Here is a 24676-nt window from a genome sequence, read left to right as displayed (position 1 = left end):
CCACAGCAATGCTTTAAGTAGCCACCTCCTTAAACTGATTCCTTGAGAAAAATTGTTTGAGGAGAGATTATACTTGGCCGTGAAGTAACACGTGGGAGGTCACTGAAGAAGTAAGGATGTCTGAGCCCTAAGTAATAGTGCCCATGTTGTAATTGCATTTTGTATCCTCTGGGAGAGAAGAGAGCACCACAACATGATTATGTGATGGGGGACTTGGATCGAGTGAAGTGCATTAACAAGATGTTTTAGTTCTGGGACTTTTACTCTTTCTGACAAAGCAATGTGGTTATATATTACGTGGAAGATATTTATGGATATTAACAAAGTCATAAGTAGATAAGAATAAAATTAGAATCAGGACTATAAACCCGAAAATAACAAAGGTCAGTAGGTTACTTATGAAATGAGGGTTGTATTGCCATGGGGAGAGCGATGGATGACAGCACGCGGTGAGGAGCGGGGATCAATGTGGCTGAGGGTGGTTGCTAAGAGTATCTGTGTACTGCTCAATGTACTGAGACATGCTGGGAAACACTTCCACTTACTCAAAGCAAAACTTTCAATACTAGGGGAAACATTAAAATAGATCTGCATTTACTGGTGGTTCCAAAGGCGATAAAACAGGCCTTCAGCTGCCATGTGGCAGTGTGCTCTCAGGTTCCTTGTTCTATATTAATATACTGCACTGCACATCTCTTGTTGGGAATATGGAAATTACCCTGAGTGTCCTTAAATTGCTGGTGCTGGAACTGGGGGTGAGAGTGTTGCCCAGTATGAAAGAGGTAACAAGTAAATACTCGTTCATGAAGAGGTGAAATCAATTCAAGAAGTCAGCGGTTAAGTTGGGTTGTAGTAAGGTCCCACTGGTCAGGTAATGGGAATTGGTGTGCTGTAACAGTTTGAAATGTGTATGTTTCTAATGCTTGTTTATCAAGGAATGAAATGCCAGAATCAAAACATTCTCATAACACTTTGTATACTTAAATTATTGTTACTTATCCTTTGTACAGGACTAATACTATTACATGTTAAGCTGCTTCTATTATGATTTGAATTTTGAGCCCTGCAGTGGATCATTAATCCAACTGAGCTTTTTGCCAAAGCAGGGAGACTTTGTGTAACATCAATGACGTTGGGATGGGGTTTGTAGCTCTCCAGCTTGCTTAATTTTTCTGCGTTTCTTCCATTGCCAGAAGAAGATTGTGCAGCAGCAAAAATGGAAGCTGACTTGTGCTATGTGGCTGGATATTTAGGCAGTGCCTAGTTGCAAAGGCAATAATTTGTAACATACTTCATTCCTTTACACTGATGGAATTTAGGATCAAGTAACACAGAGTTTCATTGCTATTGTGCTGTTTTCAGGGTTGGTAGCTTTGTCCAATGGTCAATGAAAAGTTAATCTTGACAACTTCACTACTGGGGTAATGAACAATGAATGGCACAGTCCAGATGGAGAAATGGCATAGGTGTGATGCTGCTTTTGGTCCTGAGCTGGCTCACATCTTGCTGGAGCCCTTTGGAGCCTTTTGGTTTGGAAGAACTTGCCAACAGTGACACCGCATGACACAGTCGTACTAGCTCTGGGTGCAGGTGCTGCAGCTCCATCCCCATGGTGCTGTGCCTGAGTCAACAAGCCGTGCTGCTCCTGAGGGAAGCAGTTTGAAAGCCACTCCTGTGCCTCCGTGCAGAGATGGTGGCATATCTGTACTCCAGGTGATCCAGCCTAAAAGGTGGAGAATTCCTGGGAGTGGCCATGGAACTGAAAGCTGCCCTTCATTTTATTTGGCACACAAAATTAAAGACACTTGGTAACTGCAGACGTTGCATGAGTCCTCATTCCTATTGCCTCTGTATCACACTTGCTTGGTTGTAAAGAGTGTAAAGATGGAAAATGTTCCTAACTCCTAGTCTGACAGCACTTTACAGGACAGATGAGATTTATTTCTTACCCACTTCTTCAAGAGACCCTCTTGTTCAGTGTGTTCTGTTGTTACTGCATTTATGCCCTTTCATACGTGTTACTGAGTTGTAAGTTTAGCAGCAGAAAACCACTGATATTTGGGCATAAAAATTGGGTTGTGTTAATCTCTTTTGTTCCCTCATTGCCTTACAGGTACTGTAAGAATCGAAATGTTCAGGAACATGCAAAATGCAGAAATCATAAGGAAAATGACAGAAGAATTTGATGAGGTATAGTATACAAATTGTTCTTTAAACGTTATGGAATATATTACAGTATATTTCTGCAAGTAAGCAAGAAACTGGTGGTTAAGCAGTGTCCCAGTATGGGAAACTGCATTGACAAGCAAAGCGGCAATATAAACCATTGGATGAGGACTAGTGAGCCAGCATGAGCTTCAGGAAAGAGTAATAATGGAAAAGCAAAAAGGAATAAAACAATTGAAAAAGGTGATTGTAGCTGCTCATCTTGAGGAGTCAGGGTTGTGGAGCGAGTACCCCCTGGATGCTGAAATATTGGTTCTGAAAACTTCGTTAATTAGCCAGCTTAAGGACAGAAGTATACGTACCGCCACGCAACAGCGTGAAGCGAGCTCACGTCCGGTCCTGTAAGGGACTTTAGCCAAGTCTGACTCAGCAAGAACTAGTCTGGGTCCACACTAGCCCTGGACAGGGTGTGTGTGCACCCTCATACGTCTTGGTGTTGCTGTAGGGATCTCCTTGTCTGTCTGTGTCCTGGGTACGAGGTTAATGAGAGGGCGCAGTAAAAACTGCAGGAAGATTTTTCATCCCACTAAAATACACTGTGCCTTTGGAAGTTCATTTCTGGGAGCTGGCATTGTGCAACAAAGAGCTCCAGATTCCCAAGACAGGACTTCAGGCTTCTGCAGCATTCTGCTCTGTTTGATGTGTACAGATCAAGGTCCTGTTCATTTGAAATGGCAATTGAAACCAAACAGGAACTTGATCTAAGCATTTTGTTTGAAATAAGTGTATTACAACTCAGATTGGGCATCTTCTGTCAAAACAAAAAGGTTCCTGATGGTGGATGCTTTTTAGCTTTGAGATTTTTGAACTGTATTTTTCCTCCCATGCTTAAAAGCCTTAAATGAACACACAGAGTATTTATGTTCTTTAGTGAGGAAAGCAAATGCTGACACATTAATTTTCTGCTGCCCTGCAGTGTCTTTCTGACTAATCCTAAATGGAACGCCAAGGCTGGGATGCAAGAAGTGAAGCAGGAAAACTATAAATGTGAGCGCTGCTCACGTTTCAGGGTTTACTTCTGCAGGATTTCTGTCTTGTTCTTGGCCATGAATGAGAAAATGTTTAACTGAGTACTTATCTACAGCCATGTGAAGGCTCCTTTTGTGGTACTTGGGTGTTCACTCGGGGCTTTGGTGTATAGGTAGGATGGTATGGTCAATAAAATTTAGCTGAAGGGTTGTATATCGATTTGTGCAGCATTCTGGCTGAATTAGTTTTGCTTTTTTAAACCAAAGTACTAAAATGAGTGAATTTTTACTTGTGTGGTCTGAAAACAGAGACAGATATTTATTGTCTTTAGTTTAGCCCCATTGTACAAAATAGAGTGGCCAAGACCCTATCCAAAAGCCAAAGAACATTGACTTTGCCCAAGGGAGGATTGTCCCACAGTTGACAGAAGGAAATATTTCTCAGAAAAACCCTTTGAAAAGCTGACAAAGTGTTCTTTTCTCAACGGAGAAAACAACTCTCCTCCTTCTGCATAGTGTGAACAGAGCTGTAAGTGACACATCTCAAAGAATTACAGGTACTCTCTCTCTGTTACCTGAAACTTGTCAGAACTTTTACAGTTCTAACAAAGTTTCTGCATTGGCTTCTGCCTTAACACTTGAATGGATTTGTGAAAGAATTTGTGGGGTTTAGTAGAAAAGCCTGAAATTGTTAGTCTTAGACTGCAGGCTGGTGACCTGTCTAGACACCGACCTGTGTGACCTGTCCTAGGGAGCTGCTTTGGCAGGGCTTGGACCCAATGAGCTCTGGAGGGCCCTTCCCACCCCTGTGATTCTGTGATTTTGAGAGGTGGAATGAGCTTATACCCTGTTGGCAGTGGAGAACATTGGAGAAGTTAGCACAGGTTTCTGCTGATGTTTGTATACCAGGTGATCACAGCACAGTGAGTTTATAATTGTTCCATGACCTGTGTTTGTACCCCTAGTCAGAGTATTGCAGGTTGCTCTGTGCAGGATGCCGCAGTCACAAGTCGCAAAGCCGAAATACAGGCTGTCAGAGCACGAGCAGCTTTCAGAACTGTGCAGGGTAAAACATGTAATGAAGTAACCAAAGAAAAACCTGTCTCTGCATTCAGCAGGCTGTCAAACTGCAATTACGATCAGCATAGCATTCCAGTGCTTTTTGGTCCTCTGTTTAATGTCCACCAGTTAACTCTCCCAGAAACAAATGATTGCTTTGCCTTATCTATTCATTAGCACAGCGTGCTACCCAGAAAACATCGTAATCTCCATCGAAGATGTTCACATTTGCTGCTATCTTTGTTTTTTCAAGATTATCTCATCGTTCCCTCAGTGCTACAGTGATCAGCTGGCTGCTGGTCCTAATTTCTGCATTTATGGCAGGGATCGAAGCATTGATGAGTAGAGGAGCACTTGTGCAGGACTTAATGGACCTAGATTTATTCACTGCTGCAACAGGTTCAGTTTGAGGCAGGGAATTCCATGGATGTCCATCTGCTGCAGGATTTGGGTGCGTGGCTCCTGAGTACAGGTGCTTTGTAGATGAATTCCCTTATAATTCTTCTGCTAGAGTTAGCAGGTGAAGAAAAACTTCTTTTGGTTTGAGTTTTCTAGCTACTGGACAGGGCTATGCTTTGTCACATTTTTATTGGTATTCAGGAATGAAAGATCCCATAAAGCAGCTTTATTGGAAACTTATTCTTCCTGTTTCAGCCAGATGAGATGCTCTCATCTTACTAGGCTTTTCAGAAGGACTTGTCTAGTTATGTTATAATTGTAAGTTAAAAAAATAGCATACAAATGTGAGTAGTTACAGCACCAGAGGTTGAGGAACTCTTCCCAAAAATTACATATACGTATGTCTAGAAAGCATATATTGTGCCCTCAAGTTCATGTGCAGAGTTCCCATACTGTGCGGCCAGGAACTTAGTCTGGAGGCTATTGGTGAAAATCAGGTGTAAGCAGGGAGAAGAAAAGGAGACTGGGGTGTGGGTGTGGAGTTACTGCTTGCAAAACATCCAGGAGAAGGCTTTAGAGCTCCAATTTCAGCCCTAAGTGGAAATGACTGTGAGAATAGTGCAGGGCTCGTGTTTACACAGCAAGACGCCGTCCCTTGCTCTGATTCCTGAGCAGGAGCTTTAGGCATCCGCAGGCAAACCCACTGTTAAACACATGACACAGCTGACGATACCGCTGTGTATTTTAGGCTGGGCTTATCTGGGTTTCTACTACACCTACTGCTCTGGTCTGAGCTGGAGAGGTTCCCAGGACTCTGAGCAGCAGCTGAACACACTAAGCGGCTTCCTTGGGTCAGGAGCTTTACAACCTGCCAGGAGTTTAAACCAAAGCTTCTGATCCTCTCAAAATGAACTTTCCAAATTAGAAGTGAAACTACAGCTCGTTAAGATGGGTGAGGCTGTAAGGTTGTCACAAGTGCCTTATAATCTTGTCTTTTTCTAACATTGGAGCACTTGTCTGCAATTTCAGCTGTTCCTGCAGAATGATGACGTGTGTGGTTTGGTTAAAGCTGACAGATGGGCCTTCTGCTACAAGGGAATATGGTTTCTGAAGTTTAGGTAAAAGGTTATTTGATCACAGCTCCTCTGCGTGTCTGTTACTGGCTTTACGTGGTTCAGCCTGGGCAACAAGTCCTGCGAGAATAGAAGTGCTTGTTCTTCACAAAACCACAGAATAAACATGTACAAACGGCTTTAACTTTGATACTACTGACTCCTTGAGGGAAGGGACTCAGGATGCAGCATCATTGCCTTGATGTTTTGGGCAATCTGGAAGGGGCTTACAGATCAGGTGAGTGGGGACATTGAAGGGGAAAAGCATTTTCTAGTTTGGGAGGGACAGTCCCACTCAAGTTCAGTATGGCTTGAAATGAAAATTGTAAGAACAGGCTCAGAGGGAGTTAAACTGAAATCATAGAATCAAGGTTGAAAAGACCTCCAAGATCATCTAGTCCAACCATCCCCTTACCACCCATGTTACTCACTAAACCATGCCCCTGAGCACCTCATCCAGCCTTTCCTTGAACACCCCGAGGGACAGGGGTGCAAGGGGGCAACCCCTTCCAATGCCCAACTGCTCCTTCTGAGAAGAAATTTCTCCTCATTTCTAACCTGACCTTCCCCTGACGCTGCAGCTATTCCCTCTCATCCTGTTGCTGACCCCAGCTCACCACAACCTACTGTCAGGGAGCTGGAGAGAGCAACAAGGTCTCCCCTCAGCCTGCTTGGAGAAGAGCCTCAGTTCCCTTGGCCGCTCCTAGTCAGACTTGAGTGTTTCCATGCCTACTCCAGTCTAGGGAGATGGGGTGTGTGAATCTCTCTGAATCTGTAGTAAAATCTCTGTTACTTTTATCAGGAGGGAGGTTTTACCACTAGAAAAAAGGGCAAGTTTATAAGATCAAAAAAGGGCAACATTTACACCTGAGATCTTGTCAGAAATTAAACTGGGGTAAAGAAAAGGTTACACTGAGGGGCAGCCAGTTGTGTAGAAAATTAGTGTGCAGTTGAAGTGGGGATGGAGTGACACAAGCCCACAAGTCTTCAATCACACAAGCCTTCCTTTAGGTTTTGACTTCAAATAGTTTGAAATAATCCTTTCTCATCCTCCCCCTTCCTAACCCAGGACACCAGGAAAAGAAGTGAGTCTTGATGCGTATTTCAGACTATACAGAGCCAATACTGCAAGTCTAGAACTGCTTTAAGGAAGGCTTTGTAAAATTGGTTTCATGCCAACAAGCTGCTTTGTTTAGAGAAGAATAATGTGTTTGGGGGTTTTGTTACTCTCTGCTTGTTTGCAGGAAGAAAACAGTGTCCATCTTAGAAACTTTGGCCATGAGGACTACAACAACATTAAAATAAATGGAACAAAGTGACTTCAAATACTTTATGTTTTCATTTTCCTGTTCTTCAGGACAGTGGTGATTATCCACTCACCATGCCTGGCCCGCAGTGGAAGAAGTTTCGATCCAACTTCTGTGAGTTCATTGGAGTGCTCATTCGACAGTGCCAGTACAGCATCATTTATGATGAATACATGATGGACACAGTGATCTCCCTTCTGACTGGTTTGTCAGATTCCCAGGTCCGGGCTTTCAGGCACACCAGTACATTAGCTGGTAAGTGAACTAGCACAGAGAAGAGGGGGTTTTCCAGAGAAGTTGCTACTATTTGGCTACTTTGAGAATTACTCCTGGTTTTGATTGAGGTGGAATTTGACCAGCACTGAGAATTCTGGAAAGCTTGATCAAATACAAGTACCCTCTGGGGTATAGCTGTGATGCAGGATGCTTTTTGGTTTGGAAAGGAGTGTGCTGAGGTGCTTGGTCTCTAGAGGTTCCTATCGTACCCAGGGGCCTTCAGTGAATCCTGTGGATCAAAAGTGTTTGTGTCTTGTATTGTATTATTAGTTGTGATATAAAATGTCTTCATAATTTTGTATTTTAGAGTACAATTTTATTCTAAATAAGGGAAATTGTATTATCAAAGCAATTCAGTCAACTGAAAAATAAAATGGGTGCCTTCACTCTTGAGAAGCGTTAGGCTTTTCGGCACAGCTGCCTACACCTAAGGAAGGCACCTGATAGCTAGAAATAGGCTTTTCTGGAGTGCATTTCATCAGATCTATGCAAGATGGCTCCCTTAAGATGGATGAATTGCTCTCTAGAGGTAATTATTTTTCTCCAATTACAAAGCAATAATGGGGTGGCTGGCTCGGATGTGTCTAAAGATGGTTATGTCAGGTGATACCTTTCTGCTCATCTTATGTACTGAAATACATCTTATTAGAAGATTCTTTTCCCTGCTTTGTTCATGCCAAATATTTGAAGCCTTTATAGGAGACATTTGTCATAATCTGACTAATTCTCTACTGCCAATATTTGCTTACTGATTTAGTCCTTCCACACTCAGCCTCTTACAGGCTGATTTCATTCCGGTTTCCAAGTGTCCAGCATATTAAATCAGAATTTGTTTAAAAACTCATCTCCTGCTGGGAATCCAAATAAGAGGCAGATTTCCAACAATACTGAGAAACAACCTCAGGATTGGTTGGAGTTTGATTTTTAAAACTGAATACCAAAACCTTCAGCTCACAGTGACTGAACTCTTTTGGCAACCCATCCTCTTGCCCTCTTCCCCTTCCTCTTGCCTTCTTCCCGTTCTTCAGGAATGGGATGGTAAAAACATGAATTACACAGGGATAAGTTTCCAGGTTTAGACTTTACCCCTACAAAATCAGCATCCAAAAGCGAATGCTGTTTGAGCAGCAGGTAACCTGCTGTGAATCTGCCCATTGCTTAAGCTGAGATGGAAACTGTATTCCTTGCCAGCTGATGGCTTCATCAGTTCCAGATGATTTTGATTTGCCCTTTGCTTAGATTGTGGTTGATGGTTTCACCGGAGAGAGATTACGGAGTGAGGTACGCGCCCGGATTTCTTACACAGACTGGTTCATCCTTGTGTGGGACAGAAGTTTGGGAAGTAGGAAAGGCTTCATTGAAGAGACAGAGCACAGCACTGTACCTTACAGACAGTACCCAAGACCTGTGCTATGTGGAAGAAATGGTTGTCATCATTTAGATGAGGGAACAGCATCCGCCCTCAGCAAGTACCTGATGATACAGAGCTGGGAGGAGTGGCTGACACGCAGGACACTGCGCTGCCATCCAGCGAGACCTGGACAGGCTGGAGAGCTGGGCAGGGAGAAACCAGATGAAATTCAACAAAAGCAAGTGTAGAGTCTGGCACCTGGGAAGGAAAAAGCTTGTATCAGTACAGGCTGGGGGATGACCTGCTGGAGAAGAGCTCTATGGAGAAGGACCTGGGGATCCTGGTTGATGACAGGTTGGCCATGAGCCAGCAGTGTGCCCTGGGGCTAAGAGAGCCAATGGGATCCTGGGGTGCATCAGGAGAAGTGTGGCCAGCAGGTCAAATGAGGTGATCCTCCCCCTCTGCTCTGCCCTGGTCAGGCCCCACCTGGAGTGTTGTGTCCAGTTCTGGGCTCCCTGGTATAAAAAAGCCAGGGATCTCCTGGAGAGAGTCCAGAGGAGGCTACAAAGATGATTAAAGGCCTCGAGCATCTCCCCTATGAGGAAAGGCTGACTAATCAGCCTTGAGAAAAGAAGACCAAGGGGGGACCTTATTAATGTTTATAAATATCTTAAGTATGGGACACAGGGGGAAATGGGCAGCCCCTTTTCAGTGTCTGTGGAGACAGGACAAGGGGCAGTGGCTGCAGGTTGGAGCAGAGGAAGTTCCGCACCAACATGGGGAAGAAGTTTTACCCAGTGAGGGTGAGGGAGCCCTGGGACAGGCTGCCCAGGGAGTGTGGAGTCTCCTTCTCTGGAGATATTCCAGCCCCATCTGGACACCAACCTGTGCAATATGAGCTGAGGAGCTGCTTTGGCAGGGGGTTGGACTTGATGAGCTCTGGAGGTCCCTTCCAACCCCTGTGATTCTGTGATTCTACGATTACGTAGCTAGAAACTTCTAGCAAGGATAGGCAAATGCTAAAGCCAAGTGTCATTGCAGCTAGCTTCAGTTATCATTAGATAAACATGTATCTAGCATTAGGACTAGGAGCTGCTGAAGGTGTCTGGCATTCTCCAGTGATACCACATGCTTTTTAAAAATTTATTTATTTAACAAACTTGAGTGCTTCATTTCAATGCCAGAAATTTCTTTTAAGTGAGTTTTTGCACATTTAATTGTGGTGCAGTCCTGCAGAGCAGAGGTCAGCGTGATGCCATGGGAGCTCAGTCTTGATTAAAATTTATAAAAATCTACTTTTAAGATTTTATTTGTCCTTGAAGGGGTGTTTTTGAGGTCTTTGCTTTGGAGTTTTCCCCCTGATATCTAATTTGAATAAGAAAAGATTTGTTCCAGCAGGAAACTTAAAGCAAGAAGTACATGTGGGTGCTTCCAGAGTTGCCAGCTTTGAGCAATAGCAGGGGTAAGACAGAGTTACCATACAAGTCACTTCTCTGGTTGCAGAGCTGCTTCTTCACTGGGAAGGTCATGTTGTATGTTTAGCCAGAGAGGGTGTGATAGTTTATGTTGTTTTGCTGGTTTTTCAGTACTGTAAAACAACACAGACTGTGGGCAAGAGCCTTATTCATGGGTTTGTAAAAATAAATCACTGCAGAAAAATAAACCTGAACAGTATCACATCCAGCACGTGTGACAGTGCTATAAAAGGGTATATACAGTTCTCATAGTACTTTTATACAGCTGTACACCTGTCTTTAGAGCAATGTCAGGCTTACTTTCAGAGAATCTGTCCTTGTAAATGGAGTAATCCTCAGAAGCTGTTGTTTAAGTTACCCATGGTATGGAGGCATCTATAAGGATACTTTTCAGTAAAGACGTACATGTAACTCCACAGTAAGTGGAGTGGTGGACCCTAATCCTGCAGATTCACGTGCTTGCTCGCTGCCCTCACACACTAGGAACCTGCTTTATGTTCTGAAGGTGGCACAGAGCATCACCTGGAGCTCAGTGCAGTATAGGGACTCTGTTTTCTGATCTTTGGAGGAGCCAAGTGACCTGGGTATTGCTTGGGTGGGAAGTGCCTTTCCAGATGGCTTTGTGTCAGGGTCAAGGTGGTTATTTTCTGTGAGTGTGGATCTCTGATAACAGCTAGTCGTGTTCTGTCTTCTGCCTTTGCAGCTATGAAGCTTATGACTGCTCTTGTGAACGTTGCCTTAAACCTGAGCATTCATCAGGATAATACACAGAGGCAGTATGAAGCTGAGAGAAACAAAATGATCGGCAAAAGAGCTAATGAAAGATTGGAGCTGCTGCTGCAGAAGAGAAAAGAGGCAAGTGAAAAGATGACTGTTGGGTTTTTTCCTGGTTCATGTGAGTTTCCTCCAACAGAAAGTCTCGGATGGTTTGTGACTTCAGGACCATAGTGAGAAGCACAAGGTTTGTTCTGCAGTTGTGTTTGGGTGAGCTCACGCATGTCACTTGGGCTACATTGTCAAATCTTTTCTGAACACATTCTGTCCAGTTTGGTTTCTGTTCAGCACAAAAAGGTTCATTTCTGTTCCCAGGCTTGTATACATGAGCAGGCTGGAAGAAAATCAGTCTCAAAGTAAAACCATGACAAAGTGTAAGGAGCTGGTTTGATTATACAAAAGGATGTTGAAAAGAGGCTCCCATGTGGTCCATCGCAGCGCTGCCCGTTTCTCCCTGGGATCACTGCAGTTTTTACACAGTGTCTTCTTAGTGCTTCTTTTTGTAGCTCCTTTCAGGAAACACTGGAGTGGGGGCTGTAGCACCTGGTCTCAGGGAGAAGCAGCTAGGGAGACATTGAAGTCACTTTTAGTAAGCACCACTTTGGCATTACCTGAGCAAACCCATTAGGAGGTGGCTGTAATCATCCCTAAATGAAGTATTACATCCCAGGAAGTTCAGTTTGAGAGTTGTACTTTCAATTTAAAGACGACAAGTAGAAGATGAATACATAAGCACCCAAACAGCCATGATCTGTAAAGGTGCTCGTATGATTGATTTAAAAAATTGAATTATATATGGCTTAGATTTAAATGAACTATTTTTAATTTACTAGTTTTTAATATATTTCCTCCACCACTGTTCTACTCCGTGGCAAATTAAGGCTGTCTGGGTGCTTCAACCTGTATGCACCTTGGGTTATTTTAAGTTTATCCTTGACTCAGAATTGCTTTATAGTCTTTGTCCAGGGATAATTACAATTAGGTATTTTATTTTATCCCTCTGATCCAAAACATAATTTTATTTGGCTGTCATAATTCCTAGAAGTCATGAATTAAAGTACAAAGCAACATACTGAAGTGTTTCATTCTCGTGTCGTCTTCTGCAGCACATCAGGGGCTGCTCTTGTCACCAAGGTTTTCAGCTAAACCAGGTGATTTATGGAACAATCTGTCACAAAACAGAGGAAGCTGTGTTTTAGTTACTGCCCTAGTAATTCAGTGTTTGTGTTTCTCATCCATGGCTTAAAAATTAGGGAATCATTCTCTCATTGAAGAGAATGAGACATTCTCACTCAAACATTGAAGAGACTGTTTCCCTTATTTTTCCTTAAAATTGGGGGATGCATGTGTTAAATCCATTCTGCATTGGAGAGCAGGAATCCTGACACGCAAATGCTCTCTCAAGATGCCTGAAGTTAAGTGCTGAAGCTCATGGTCTGGAAAACTTGGAAGTGTAAAAAGCAATTAAAGCTTTGGAGAGAATTCCCATTTTTCAGAGAATTGCTAACTCATTCCTGAAACCCAAGATACATTTGAGAACTGTGTCTTTTAAATGTGAGCACATTAAAGTGGAAGGGATCTCACATGGACCTACTGAGTCTCTGCTTCTCCCCCTGTACCAGCTCTGCCCCACCTCATATCAGTTACGTAGCTCATAACTTAGCAGTCTTACAGCAAGCTGTGGCTTCCTTGGGGAAAAGGCAGGGAAAAGAGGGAGGAAGCCATCCATGCTCTCCCCTCACTGAGGCTGCTTGGTCTTGTATGGTGCTGCTCAACTCCTTCAAAGCAGTATCAAAGTACACTTAGTACCTCTCCCTTCTCATGGGTCACTGAGTCCAGCCTCTCCTACCTCTTTTCCATGCTGTGGTTTTAGAGTAACAATTCATACCCAAAGTTCTTCGCGAACTTCCCCTTACCCTCTGAGGGCCTCACCAGTTTTTCAGAAGGCTTCCTGTTGCTTCTTGGTTCGTTCCCATGCCCATTTTACTCCATGGTCTGTGCTAGGCTGTCTCTACCACCATGTTTCTCAGGGTATCTGCCTGCCTGTGAAGTCAACCAACAGAGGAGTGATTATAAGATCACTCTCCCTCTTGGGTTACATGTTCTTGAACAAGCATTTAGTCTGTGCATGTTTGGGTTGAGCTGATGCTGAAAACAGTGCTTCTCCCAGAAAACATATCTAAATCTGTACCCAGCTTTGTACAGAATCCCCTCTTAGTGTGCAATTAATGTCTTTGGCAGGTGTTTGACAAATTAGTCGAGAGCACTTAGTGCCTCGGTTTCCCCAGGTGCAAATGGAGGCAGCACCTCCTTACACTTCAGGACACTGGGAGGCTTCAGCTGCTGGATTTTGCAAACTGCTTTAGATCTTATCTGGAAGATGCTGTCGAAATATTTATAAATAGGGTTTGAAAAATAGAACCCCCTAGGTGAAAGTGTGTGAAAGCTCGTGCTAGGCAGGAGGCAGAACAGCTGAGTGTAATTCTGCCTCTGGCTTTAAGACATTTTATCTGATAAATGTATATGTCGGTAATTATACTGGGTTTATTATTTATGCATGCATGCACTCCACACTGGTGGAGTATTGGTTTTCATGCAGAAAATGTAGGAAAACTTCCCTTCACACACGTTGTGGGATTCTGCTTCGATGTTAAGGAACACCCCAATGAAGAATGATGCCTTCCAGCACAGTAGCAGTTCTGCTCCAAAGGCTGATTCCCCAAAATTGGTGTCACCTTTATATAACCAAGCTGCAGTTCTGGTGTAATTAAACTGATGTAGATTAGTACAAACAGCTGATGATTTGAGAATGTTTTAATTGATTCTGAGATGTTTCTTCAGGACATATTAACAGATTTATTAATGCAAAGTAAGCTTTCCATGATACGCTCTTATTGCATAGGAAACAGTAATTTAAAGAAATAAACCCACTGTTATTTATAAAACCCACACTTGTAACACCTTTTTCATTTGAGTTTGGTTTTTATCTGGGGTTGGTTCGGTGTTCTGCAGTCCGAGGCTGTTAAGCCCCCAGGCTCTGATTCTGGAGAGCTTCCTGGTTCAGAAACTCCGTGGTTATGGGTGCTGCAAAAGCCACTTACACCCCTATTTAAGAATGAGAACATCTTTAAGTACTTCTTCCTTACAGAGGGGATGAAATTTTCGGAGGAGGTTGCTTAACCTGTAACCCTCTTGGTTTGTGCAGCTGTCCCTTGTGCTGCTGTTTAACTGTGACCACAGGGCTGCCGGCGCTGCTCACCGTGCGGTCTGCATGCACCCCTCTGGATTTTGGGAGAAAATAAACGCTGGTGACCACTTCAGAGGATTAATTTGAGACTAAGTTAATTGATGCTTGTAGAGAATGTTAACCTTCTTCCATTAAGGCATTGCTCATGTGTATGCATACGTGTACATCTGCACACTGCACAGCCATGTGCTGGAAGAGTAGAAAATGGGGAATCTACTAATACCTTTAATTAAGTGCTCTTCAATGTGATGTTTCCTAATAAGGAATTGTAGAATATCAAACTATAATAAGCAGTGATCTCTTATTTATTGTTGTTTTGTTTGGTTGGTTTTTTTCAGCTACAAGAAAACCAAGATGAAATTGAAAATATGATGAACTCTATTTTTAAGGGTATATTTGTTCACAGATACCGGTAAGAGACCGCGTGCTACGGTAGGCTCTGCTAATGAAGTGTAATCATAAGTAATGTCAGGAGCAGTTTCTCTGCTGATGTTTCTTCTGATGTTGATATTCTGTGTGCCACAAAAGCAATAGCAGAGTCACAGAAGAAAATCTAAGTGTAACCCCTACCAGTTATACAGTAGAGTTGCCCACACAACTTTCTTCTAATCCAGTAAAACAGGTTTAAGGAGGTGTTGGAGACCTGGAATTTGAACCTTTGTTCTTTTAAAAGTGTTGTCTGAGGTGGGAGCACAAACATGACCCACCTTTATAATAATCAGATGATCACTGTGTGGGCAGGTTTAGTTGTTGCTGGGTACCTCTATTCTGCATTTCCTTTTGTAGGTCTTTAGCGTAAACAGCAAATTTCTGATGTTTCCACCAGAATATGTGCTTTAGCCAACACTTCACTTTAGGCTTTTTCTCCTCAAATTAAGTAAAGGTAATCAAAAGCCTTAATTCCAGGTACTGGGGGGTTGTGGAAGAATGGTTTTGGATTGTTTGTAGCAAGAACATTAAAAAGCTAGTGTTACAAAGATGGTTTTTAATAGTTGCTGTGCAAAGTCCTGTGCCTCCAAAACCAGAGTGGGTTCTGTATGCTCCTGTGTGTGTGAACACACACACGCTGCACTCTGGTTTGCTTTAGAACTGCACAGACCTGTGGGTTTGGAGTGGTGTGTGATGCTGTGGCGTACGGTTTGTCAGGGAGCAGCAGTCTGTTAAAATAGCTTTAGGGATGTTTGGCATCATGAAATACCTCAGAGCATCTGCAGCATCTTGGTGAAATCAGCTCTCTAAATGTTAATTGACTTACTGAAGTCAAGGCCTTTATCTGAACAAAAAGCCTCCAAAACTGGTTTATCTTTCTACCAGTGAGCTAGGGTTGCAGTGAGGTCACATCATCTTTCTGTAGATTGTTCCATTGTCTTGGAAGATTTCAGTGCTTGCTTCTCACATTAAAATAAATTGCAGAAATAGAGCAACAGTTTTCTAGGTGTAATATTGCTCTGGTGTAAACAGCAGATTGGGTCAGAAATCAGTGAACGTGCAGGAGATGTACCAATCTCATTGCGTACTGCCATATCTCTTTCCTGAATCACTACTCTGGCTCCTTTTGTGTTGCTTTGGTGTATTTCCTTGTCGTTTTGGTTTGGGTTTTTTTATCTTCTCTAAAACTAAGAGTTAGCATCAAAGGGGAGATGTAAGAACAGAGTCAAGTTGCTGAGCTCATGCTGGTGAGTGTAAAACCAGTGAGGCTGATGACTGTTAAACAGGACTGCAGGGCAGGGAGGGTAATTGGACACTGGAATATCTGTCCTTGGAAATACTCAAAAGTTGGTTGTACAAGCCATGAGTAGGGGCTTGGATATGGTGATAGGCAGAGGTCCTAATCTCAAAACAGCCAGGTTTGTGTCTGTGTGAGTCTGACGCTTTTGGTATGTGGCAAAGCGCTGCTGCATGCTGGTCTGAAGTTAGGCTGGAAATTGCTTGCAGGATATGTGTGTACTAAAAAAAGGAGAGAAGGCCTGTTTCTTCACAGGATGAGGGGAAATGACCTCAAGCTGCACCAGAGCAGGGTCAGGTTAGACGTTAGGAAAAAGTTCTTTACCCAGAGGGTTGTCAGGCACTGGCACAGGCTGCCCGGGGCGGGGGGGGTTGAGGAGTGAAAACTGGTAAACACAGGAAAATGAAAATCCAAAGGAAACCTGAGAAGAAATCTTTTCTCTCCCTCTGAACATGCTGTCCTAAGGAGGTGAAGCATATATCTTACATGGCAAGGAAATCCATGACGTTTTTATGTCTGTTGCAAAAGCAGGTAGAAGTTACTGAGACCTTTTGTTGCTTATAGCCATAAACAAAGAGAAAGGTGGAAAGTTGTGACTTTATATTTAAATTTAAATGTGTTTGACCTTACTGTGAAGTTAAGTCTGTCTCACAGGCCTTATGCAAGATTCTTCACCATTTTCAATACACTGAAGATGATAAATTTTACTGTACTAAAACTTTTAATTAATTGAATAATTCAATTCTTCTTTCTTCTTTTTTTTTTTCTTAAACTATGACTAGCTTGGAGTGTTTGACCATAGTTCCCAGGGATCCCTGAGAAGCTTTTCAATGGAGAATTGATTTCTCACTGCCTGCCTGGGGAAGCTCAAATGTATTCTAACAGAAAAGATAAATTTTCCTGATTTTTGGCTGACTGAGCCACATGGTTAAATAGCTGTTGACACTTGGGTTCTTTTTGGGATTGCTGTTAAATCCTTCCAAAATGCTTTGCAGTTAGTAAATTTATAAGGTGGTGAAATAACCTACTTGGAAGTGAGGAGTCAGGCTGTCATCTCCTGGTGGGAATGTCTCTGTGTGGCTGTGTGTGTGGTTCCCCTTTGTTTTCTTAACTCAGACTTCCCAGTCTTCTAGATTGTTCTTTTATTCTTGCATCAGGAATACTGTAGCCAGCCGCACCAGGGAGGTGATCATCCCCCTGTGCTCAGCGCTGGTGAGGCCACACCTCAAATACTGGGTTCAGTTTTGGGCCCTTGACTACAAGAAGGACATCAAGGCCCTGGGGTGTGTCCAGAGAAGGGCAACCAGGCTGGAGAAGGGGCTGGAGGGCCAATCCTATGAGGAGCGGCTGAGGGAGCTGGAGGAGTTCAGTCTGGAGGAGGCTCAGGGGAGACCTTGTTGGGGGAGCTCACCACAACTTTCAGCTCCCTGACAGGAGGTTGTGGTGAGCTGGGGTCAGCCTCTTCTCTCAGATAACCAGCAACAGGATGAGAGGGAATGGCTGCAGTGTCGGGAGGGTCAGGTCAGAAATGAGGAGAAATTTCTTCAATGGTTATCAATATCTGAAGGGTGGGACACAGGGGGACATGGGCAGCCTCTTCTCAGTGTCTGTGGGGACAGGACAAGGGGCGATGACCTCAAGTTGGAGCACAGGGAGTTCTGCACCAATATGTGGAGGAACTTCTTCCTGGTGAGGGTGAGGGAGCCCTGGGACAGGCTGCCCAGGCGGGTGTGGGGTCTCCTTCTCTGGAGATATTCCATCCCCATCTGGATGCCGACCTTTCCTAGGGAGCTTTTTTGGCAGGGGGTTGGACCCGATGATCTCTCGAGGTCCCTTCCAACCCCTACAGTTGTGTGACTATGAAATTGAGCTGTTGGTAGTGGCTTGATGAAATTCCTACAAATTTCCCCCTCACATTGTACATTAGCTTTAAGCAGGTGTTTTGCACTGTTATGTTAGTACACCTTCCCCCTTATAATTTGGAATTGAATTGGAAATCAGAGACTTGACTGTGATAGTGTCACATCTGCTGGTGTATGACACTGCCATTGATTGAAGTGTTCATGTAGGAGCTGTGGTTTTCACCTTGGAAGATCATGTACAGTAGAATGGCACCAAATGCCACTTACTGAGGTGGACCAGTTGGAAGGACAGTGTTTTCTGTGCATGAACTCATGCTGTATCTTGAGCATAAGAGTGAGTGTGTTTTGTTTCTAGCTCGTAAAACTGAAGACTTTAGGAGAAATGCAGTTTCCCTTATTTTGCCATTATTCTCTTGCTTGAAGCTTGGAATTCTTTAATACTTTTTTGCATATATTATTTTCTTCATAAATTAGATTTCATTTTGGGGCTCTGTTGGCGCTGGGTTAGAATTAAATTGTTGTTTATCACTTTGCCAAAAAGACTTTTCTGTTTAAATACAGACACAGCACAAGAGTCTCAGTTAGAATCAGGACCAGTGTTTGCAGATCACCAGGCATTCCCTTCTTCCATACAGTGGCTTTCTATGTTCCTGGTGTAGCACAGCTGAAAGCTGGAACTGTGAAGCTGTGCCAGCTGGGGTGGCACCAGTGATTTCTCATAGTAACAGATGTCTCAGAGATGAAATTACTAAAGGGCCAGATGGCCCCAGTCCCTCTTCCCGTTGTTTAGCCGTCGTCCATTATTAGTAAATATGCCATGCTCTCTGTCAGTCGGGCAGGAAAGTGCCAATCAGATTGAAATCATTTCCATCCCTCATCTCTTTAGATGATCTCTCCAGCTTCCTGCTGCCCCTTCTCAATAAGCAGCTGGTAATTCTGCCTGAGATATGTCTTTGCCTCTTCCATCACTTGCCACGGTCAGAACGTAGCAGGTGGGGAAAGCAAGAGAAGTGGAAGAAACCTGTGTGGAAGTGCACATGTTCTCCTGCATTTGGTGTAGGGGTGTTCATGTGGAGCGTGGTACAGGATCTGTTTATGTACCAAATCCCATTCTGCCCCTCTGGCAGGCTCCTTCCATTAAGCCAGGTAACTTTTCCCCCCTTGCAGTTGTTCCGCGCCTGTAGCTGGAGAGTGCCAGGCCTGCCCAGGAATGGCAGTGCCACTGGTTCAGACATGATTGCCTGGGGGAGGTTTGGAGCATGGATTCATCCTTCTCTTTGAGAAAGGGGGAGGTAAAAGGTGGAGCAATAGAGTAAGCAGCAAACTGGGGCGAGAATTTGTTGAGATAATGGCAATATCATTGCTGAGTGTAGAAATAGTGAAATTATTGGATAGATCGGTGAGTTCAGGGACATAAAGGAACAGAAAATCATTGAGAACAACAACAAGCCCCACATAATGAAGATCTTCAGAAGTAAAAGCTGAGTATTCCAGCTAGGGGAGGGAGAAAGAGAAGTAAATGCCACATGTCTCTAATCTGGTTAATACTTTTCCTTTCCTTTTTTCCTCATCAGTGATGCTATTGCTGAGATTAGAGCCGTCTGCATTGAAGAAATTGGTGTCTGGATGAAAATGTACAGTGATGCCTTCCTGAATGATAGTTATTTAAAATACGTCGGTTGGACACTACATGACAGGGTAAGTGTTGTGTGTTCCTGTGCACAGCTACGTACAGCTGCAGGTTGCTGGAGTTACGCTACCCCAGACATGTTTAGTACACTCTCTTTGATTTCTAAAGAGATAGGTGGGTTGTTTTCCTTACCTCCTCTTTATCTCTCAGCCAGCTGCTGCTGGATCTTTTGCTTTAGTTATAGCTGACAGGGATCTGCATCTTACCGTGATGTGGACCAACAAGTTACTAGCTAAGAGTATCCTGTAAGCATTAGATAGGTGACACCTTTCCTCTCTGAACCTGCACTTCTCAAACTTTTACAGTTCATGGTTACAAAACTTGATTAAGAGGAAGATCCTGCTTGCTCCCACAATCAGTTGTGACCACTGTTTACTCTCAAGACACCACCCTTCCTGTGGTTAGGGCAGGCATCCTTCCAGAGGTTCAGATCATTGCTTCAAGTTACCAAATCAGTGGTGGTAGGAGGTCAGTTCAGGTTGGAGCATTAGGATTTTAGGTGTGGGGGAGGGCTTGTAATTCAAAATAAATTGCTCCTTGAATAATTGCAGTGGACTTTTTTGGACTGCATTCTAATCCTAGGAGAACATTTCCACAAGTAGTACTTCCAGTGGGGAGAGCAGAATCCAGTAGCCTTGCACTTCCCAGCTTTCAGTCCCCTTGCAGTATCCATGAAGTCCAGCCATTTCCCACTGTGCTCCCTTTAACCATCAGTGAAATGCAGCCATTCCTCACGGCCCTGTCTGTGACTGGTGTCAGCTTCTCACGCCGTTATCTGTCAGATCCAGCAATTCCTCATGTCATGTCCAGTATTTTCTCACATCCTCTTCAGTTAGCTTAACCTCAGGCCAGGGTCCAGTCATCTGCCTGCAGCCTTAACGCAGTTTTTACTTCAGCTTTTAAAAATTAATTATGTCCTTTTATAGCAGACAAATGTTAAATCACAGTGTTGCTGTAGAGAAACCAGTTTTCCATCTTGACCAGACACAGAAGAATCCCATCAGGCTACTCTCCTGTCTCTGCTCGCTCTGTAATATTTATCATTGCTGGCCTCAGAAGTACCTTGGTGTTCTCAGTCCTTAAATCATTGGCTGATCTGTTTAACATCCTGTCACGTGTGATATGTGATTTTTTATTGATGTAGTGTATGTTTAACGTGTAGAGTGAGAGAGACTCTAAGTAGAATAGAGGAGGAGGGAGATGCAGGTGAGCCTGGTGCCAGAGGATAAAAAGACAGAGAATGGAGAGAGACATTTAGGGAGGCACAGAAAGGAGGAAGAGTGCTTTGCAAAAAGAAGAGCCAATTAAAAATGCAAACCCTCCAAAACTACAGGATTCCTTAGTAACATGCTTTTCATTGGCACTACCTGAAAATCTTGCTGGCCAGTACTCAAGCTTCTTGATATTTGCTTTGCTTTGCTCAGAAGATAATTTTTGCTATGGTCAGTACTTAAAATATTGCAAAAATGAAGCCAGAGGCAGTAGCTGTAAAGCATTTCCATGCCATATGAACAGAAGTCTCACCTCAAATGATTCACTTCTCTGGAAGCTTGCTGCATAGGGAAAGGAGAGCAAGAGCTTCACGAGCAGTTCTCCCTCTCATTCAGAAGACATTCCAGTTAAACCACGGGGAAGCACAGTTACCTTTTTCATAGCTCCAGTGTAGACTTTCAGAGGTAGGACACAGAAGTTTAGTTCTCTACCTTGGGAAATCTGTATATCTTCTCTGTTAATCCTGCCTCTTTCCCAGATTTCAAGTGAATGTCTATAGGGTTTATTGTTGTTTTTTCCATGGATTACTTTGTCATTTGGGTTTCTAGTTCTGCCTCTCTCTCCTTTTCAGCATCATTTTATTCCTGTGGATCTGAGACCACAAATCAAAAATGTCTAAAATATCTTATAATTGCATTAAAAACCCCACCAAACCTCTTAAAAAAAAAAAAAAGAAATTAAATCAGACTGTCCAGTCTTCATTTCCACCTGCCTCCTTGACGCATGGGACTGTTTTGAAGCCATAATTTTGTCTCTAGCTGCCTAGACAGTCGTGGTTCTTCAGTCAGGTTTGAACACATTAGAAAGTGCCACCTTTGCATGCCACTGCTTTTTGTCTCTTTCTGAGAGGAGGGAGCCCGTGGTCATCTGGAACACATGGTGCTGGAATATTTCATCTTGATGGCATCTTAACTTTGAAGGATGAAAAAGCAGAATTTCTTTTTGGTAACATAAACCTAAATTACAGGTTTTCCAAACTTCTGAATGTTTAACTTTATATAATCCCCTTGGTGCCTAATTTCCTTAGTTTTGGGAAAACTTGAGAAGATCCAAAAATGCCTCAGGTTATACACAGTATCTTCATAAATGGTGTTTACTGGGCAATTATCTTAGTGTGAAGCATTTCTCGTAGTCGTGAAAAAGAATTTTATATAACAGAAGTAATAAAAATCTAGAAATACTTATCTGAAAATGTTTTGAGGGAAGGGGAAACACAGAAATAATTAGGCTGGAGAAAGAGGCAGGCAGAGAGCTGATGGCAGTGTGGATGAAGTCAGGAATCTGCAATAGCCAAGTGTCACAAGTTGAAATTGGATAAAGCCCCACGTAGGTATAGTCCTCAGAAAGGTGACACTTGGGAGAGTGAAAGGTCTTAGTTATTAGGATGCAGATATTTATTTTGACCATTATTTACCCAGAAAATGTCAACATTTTCCTTTCAGATATGTTTGTTCTGTGTCTGTAAATCATACACAAGAATAGCTGGAAAGTGATGCTTGTTTAACAAAATTAAAGCTATTACATGGTCACAAATATTTGCTGCCTTAGGATGACTCATACTCACCAGGAACTGCACCTCAAAACTGCAGAATATCTGACTAAAATCTAGTCTGGGAAATATATTCCTGTTTGAGGTGGAGCTCACTGTATATCTGCAGTGTTTCTCACAGTCCTATTTAAAAGAACCAAACCCTAGTGTTATTTTTCCTTGGCTTTCTGTAGCAGTTCAAGTGCTTAACTGTGTTTGCCACTAAAAAGTTCTTACTCACGTAGGCTAAACAGTCTGTGTAGGAATTTAAATGTATTATTTCTTTTCCTAGCCACTGTGCACATCAAAGGGACAGTTACTTTTTTCCTCTTCCTTCAAAGCAAACTGACCTTTCGTGGTTGTGCTGCAAGGATGTTTACAGTCAGTTTTCTTCTCTACCTCTAACCTCCATTCCATACTGTGCCCAGGCCTTTTTTTAATCTTACTTTCCTTCTGGTTTTTGTATTCCTCATGTACTTGACCTCCTAATTAATCCATTAATCAAGTAAGTTCGTCTCATAGTCAAGTAAGTCTCCTCCTGTCCTTGCTCTGCATGGCTGTGTTAGCAGTTTTATCCTGGCACAGGTTCTTCAGGAATTGCCCTAACCCTCTTATTCATTGCTGGGTAGGACATTTCTGCTGGGCTTCTTTCCCCAAGAAGTGTTTGGGGTGTTAAAAGCTCACGTTACTCTCATGACTCTCACAGCTACTCAAGAAACATCTCATGTCTGACATGTTGATGGTCTGTGAGGCATTTCTGCTCCTCCATTCTGGACTCAAGTGCATCCGTGTGCACCTACGCTTTTCCCTCTCGTAGGTTCTTTCCAGGTCACTGCTGTTTATGCTCCCCTGTGGGTTCCTGTCACTAATCTCCACTAACTCTATTTTAAAACCTTCTTAACAGGATTAGCAAGATGATGTTGAGGGACTCTTCCCTCTCCAGAGAGATTAATTCTGTCCCTGACCAACAGTTTAAAAAACAGACCTTTTTGCTCCCAGGGAAAGTCGTCCCCCATCATTTGTCTGCCAGGAAAGGAGGGGATTCCCAGGGATTGCCTCTTTGTCTCCTGGCCCTTTGCTCTCAGCTCCAGAGACCACAACCTTTTTCTTTTCCTCACCTGCTCCTGCATCAGTCATCTTCTGCCTCAGTTCTGGTGAGCAGTCTGGTTCAGGACACTTTTGTTAGCGCCTGGCTTCGGTCTCCTGGCAGGCTGTGCAGGTTCCAGATGCTCACAGGTGGGCTTCCTACCCACCTTGCTTGATTTGCTCACTTAAGACATATAGAGACCATCAGTATCAGTCCTGAACCTGAACCTCTGGGACCACAGATCCGTGCTGCTTGATGGAATCCAGACCTTACCTGCACAGGCCTCAAGCCTCGTTACAGTTGGCATGGGTTTTCTGTACCTAACTGATCTGAGAGCACAGCACTGGCTGGATAACAAGCACCTGCTCACAAGCAGGTCAGCCTTCAGTGCAGTTGTAACTCAACCTGCTACCTCAAGTGTAGCTCTGCAGTGCGCATCATGTGCCTGAACTCATACTGATCCTCTGTGGCTAAACGAGCTAAGGCTCTCAGAGGCCTACATGCTCTTCTGACGAGGAGGGATGACTCCAGAGATCCTGGCACTTCCAAACGCTGCACAGCAGAGGTACTGTAACCCAGGTACCTCTAAAAGAAGCATGACTAGCAGCATTTCCCTGTGCTTTTTTAGCAATTAATCACATCCATATACAGTTTTTTTTCTTCAAGAAAGTTCTTTTCTGTACCTTGAAAGATCTTCTAAAAATATTTTAAACATAACTTACATCTCACTGACCTTCTCTGCAGCAGTGGTCAGAAAGATCCCTAGAAGAGAGCATGAGCCACATGACTCTTCACACAAATGTGAAGTGATGATTTCTCAGGAGCAATAGCTCTTCAAGGAAAAGTTCTTCTGAAAATCCTCCTTTCCACTTTTCTCCTTTTATCTTCTATTTCAGGTTTTTAAATAGATGGGGAAAAGGAAAGAAACTTTAAAATAAGGATTTTTAGCTTCTGCTTTTCTGTCAGTCCGAATGTTCTTTCATGATTTCCAAGAAACAGTAACAGTTTTTAAAACACAGGTGTGCTACTAAACTGGATGGGCTTAAAAATTAAGCCCTCAGGGTATGGAGTTTTATTTATGATGTTCAGTAGTTGGTGTTAGATCTGGAGCAGCTTTAGCCCTTCAGATTTGGTAGCATACCCACAGTCATAAAAGTAAATTCACCCTGCAGCGAACTCTACAAAATATATCTGAACACACTGGTGTTTCCAACCTTTTTGCAGTTCACAGAGTTTTTCCACCACGAATCCCTAGTTTGACTCTGCAGTTGAGTGGCACTACACGTTTGCTGCCAGCCAGATGGTGTCCATGTGCAC

At 43.2% G+C, this 24676-nt stretch overlaps 1 protein-coding gene across 1 annotated transcript in view; it reads left to right on the top strand.

Moving 5' to 3' along the window:
• STAG1 (STAG1 cohesin complex component) overlaps positions 1-24676 on the top strand; it is a 119299-nt gene that overhangs the window by 50467 nt on the left and 44156 nt on the right. Inside the window, exons 5-9 of the mRNA XM_084267464.1 lie at positions 2114-2190; positions 7122-7326; positions 10877-11028; positions 14533-14606; positions 19357-19480. Coding sequence (XP_084123590.1) covers positions 2114-2190; positions 7122-7326; positions 10877-11028; positions 14533-14606; positions 19357-19480 — 632 coding nt within the window. The remainder of the gene's footprint in view (positions 1-2113; positions 2191-7121; positions 7327-10876; positions 11029-14532; positions 14607-19356; positions 19481-24676) is intronic.

Source organism: Gallinula chloropus (genome assembly GCF_964237585.1).
Source record: "Gallinula chloropus genome assembly, chromosome: 8".
In the NCBI taxonomy this organism is placed as follows: Eukaryota; Metazoa; Chordata; class Aves; order Gruiformes; family Rallidae; genus Gallinula; species Gallinula chloropus.
This window is presented reverse-complemented; position numbering and strand designations above follow the sequence as displayed.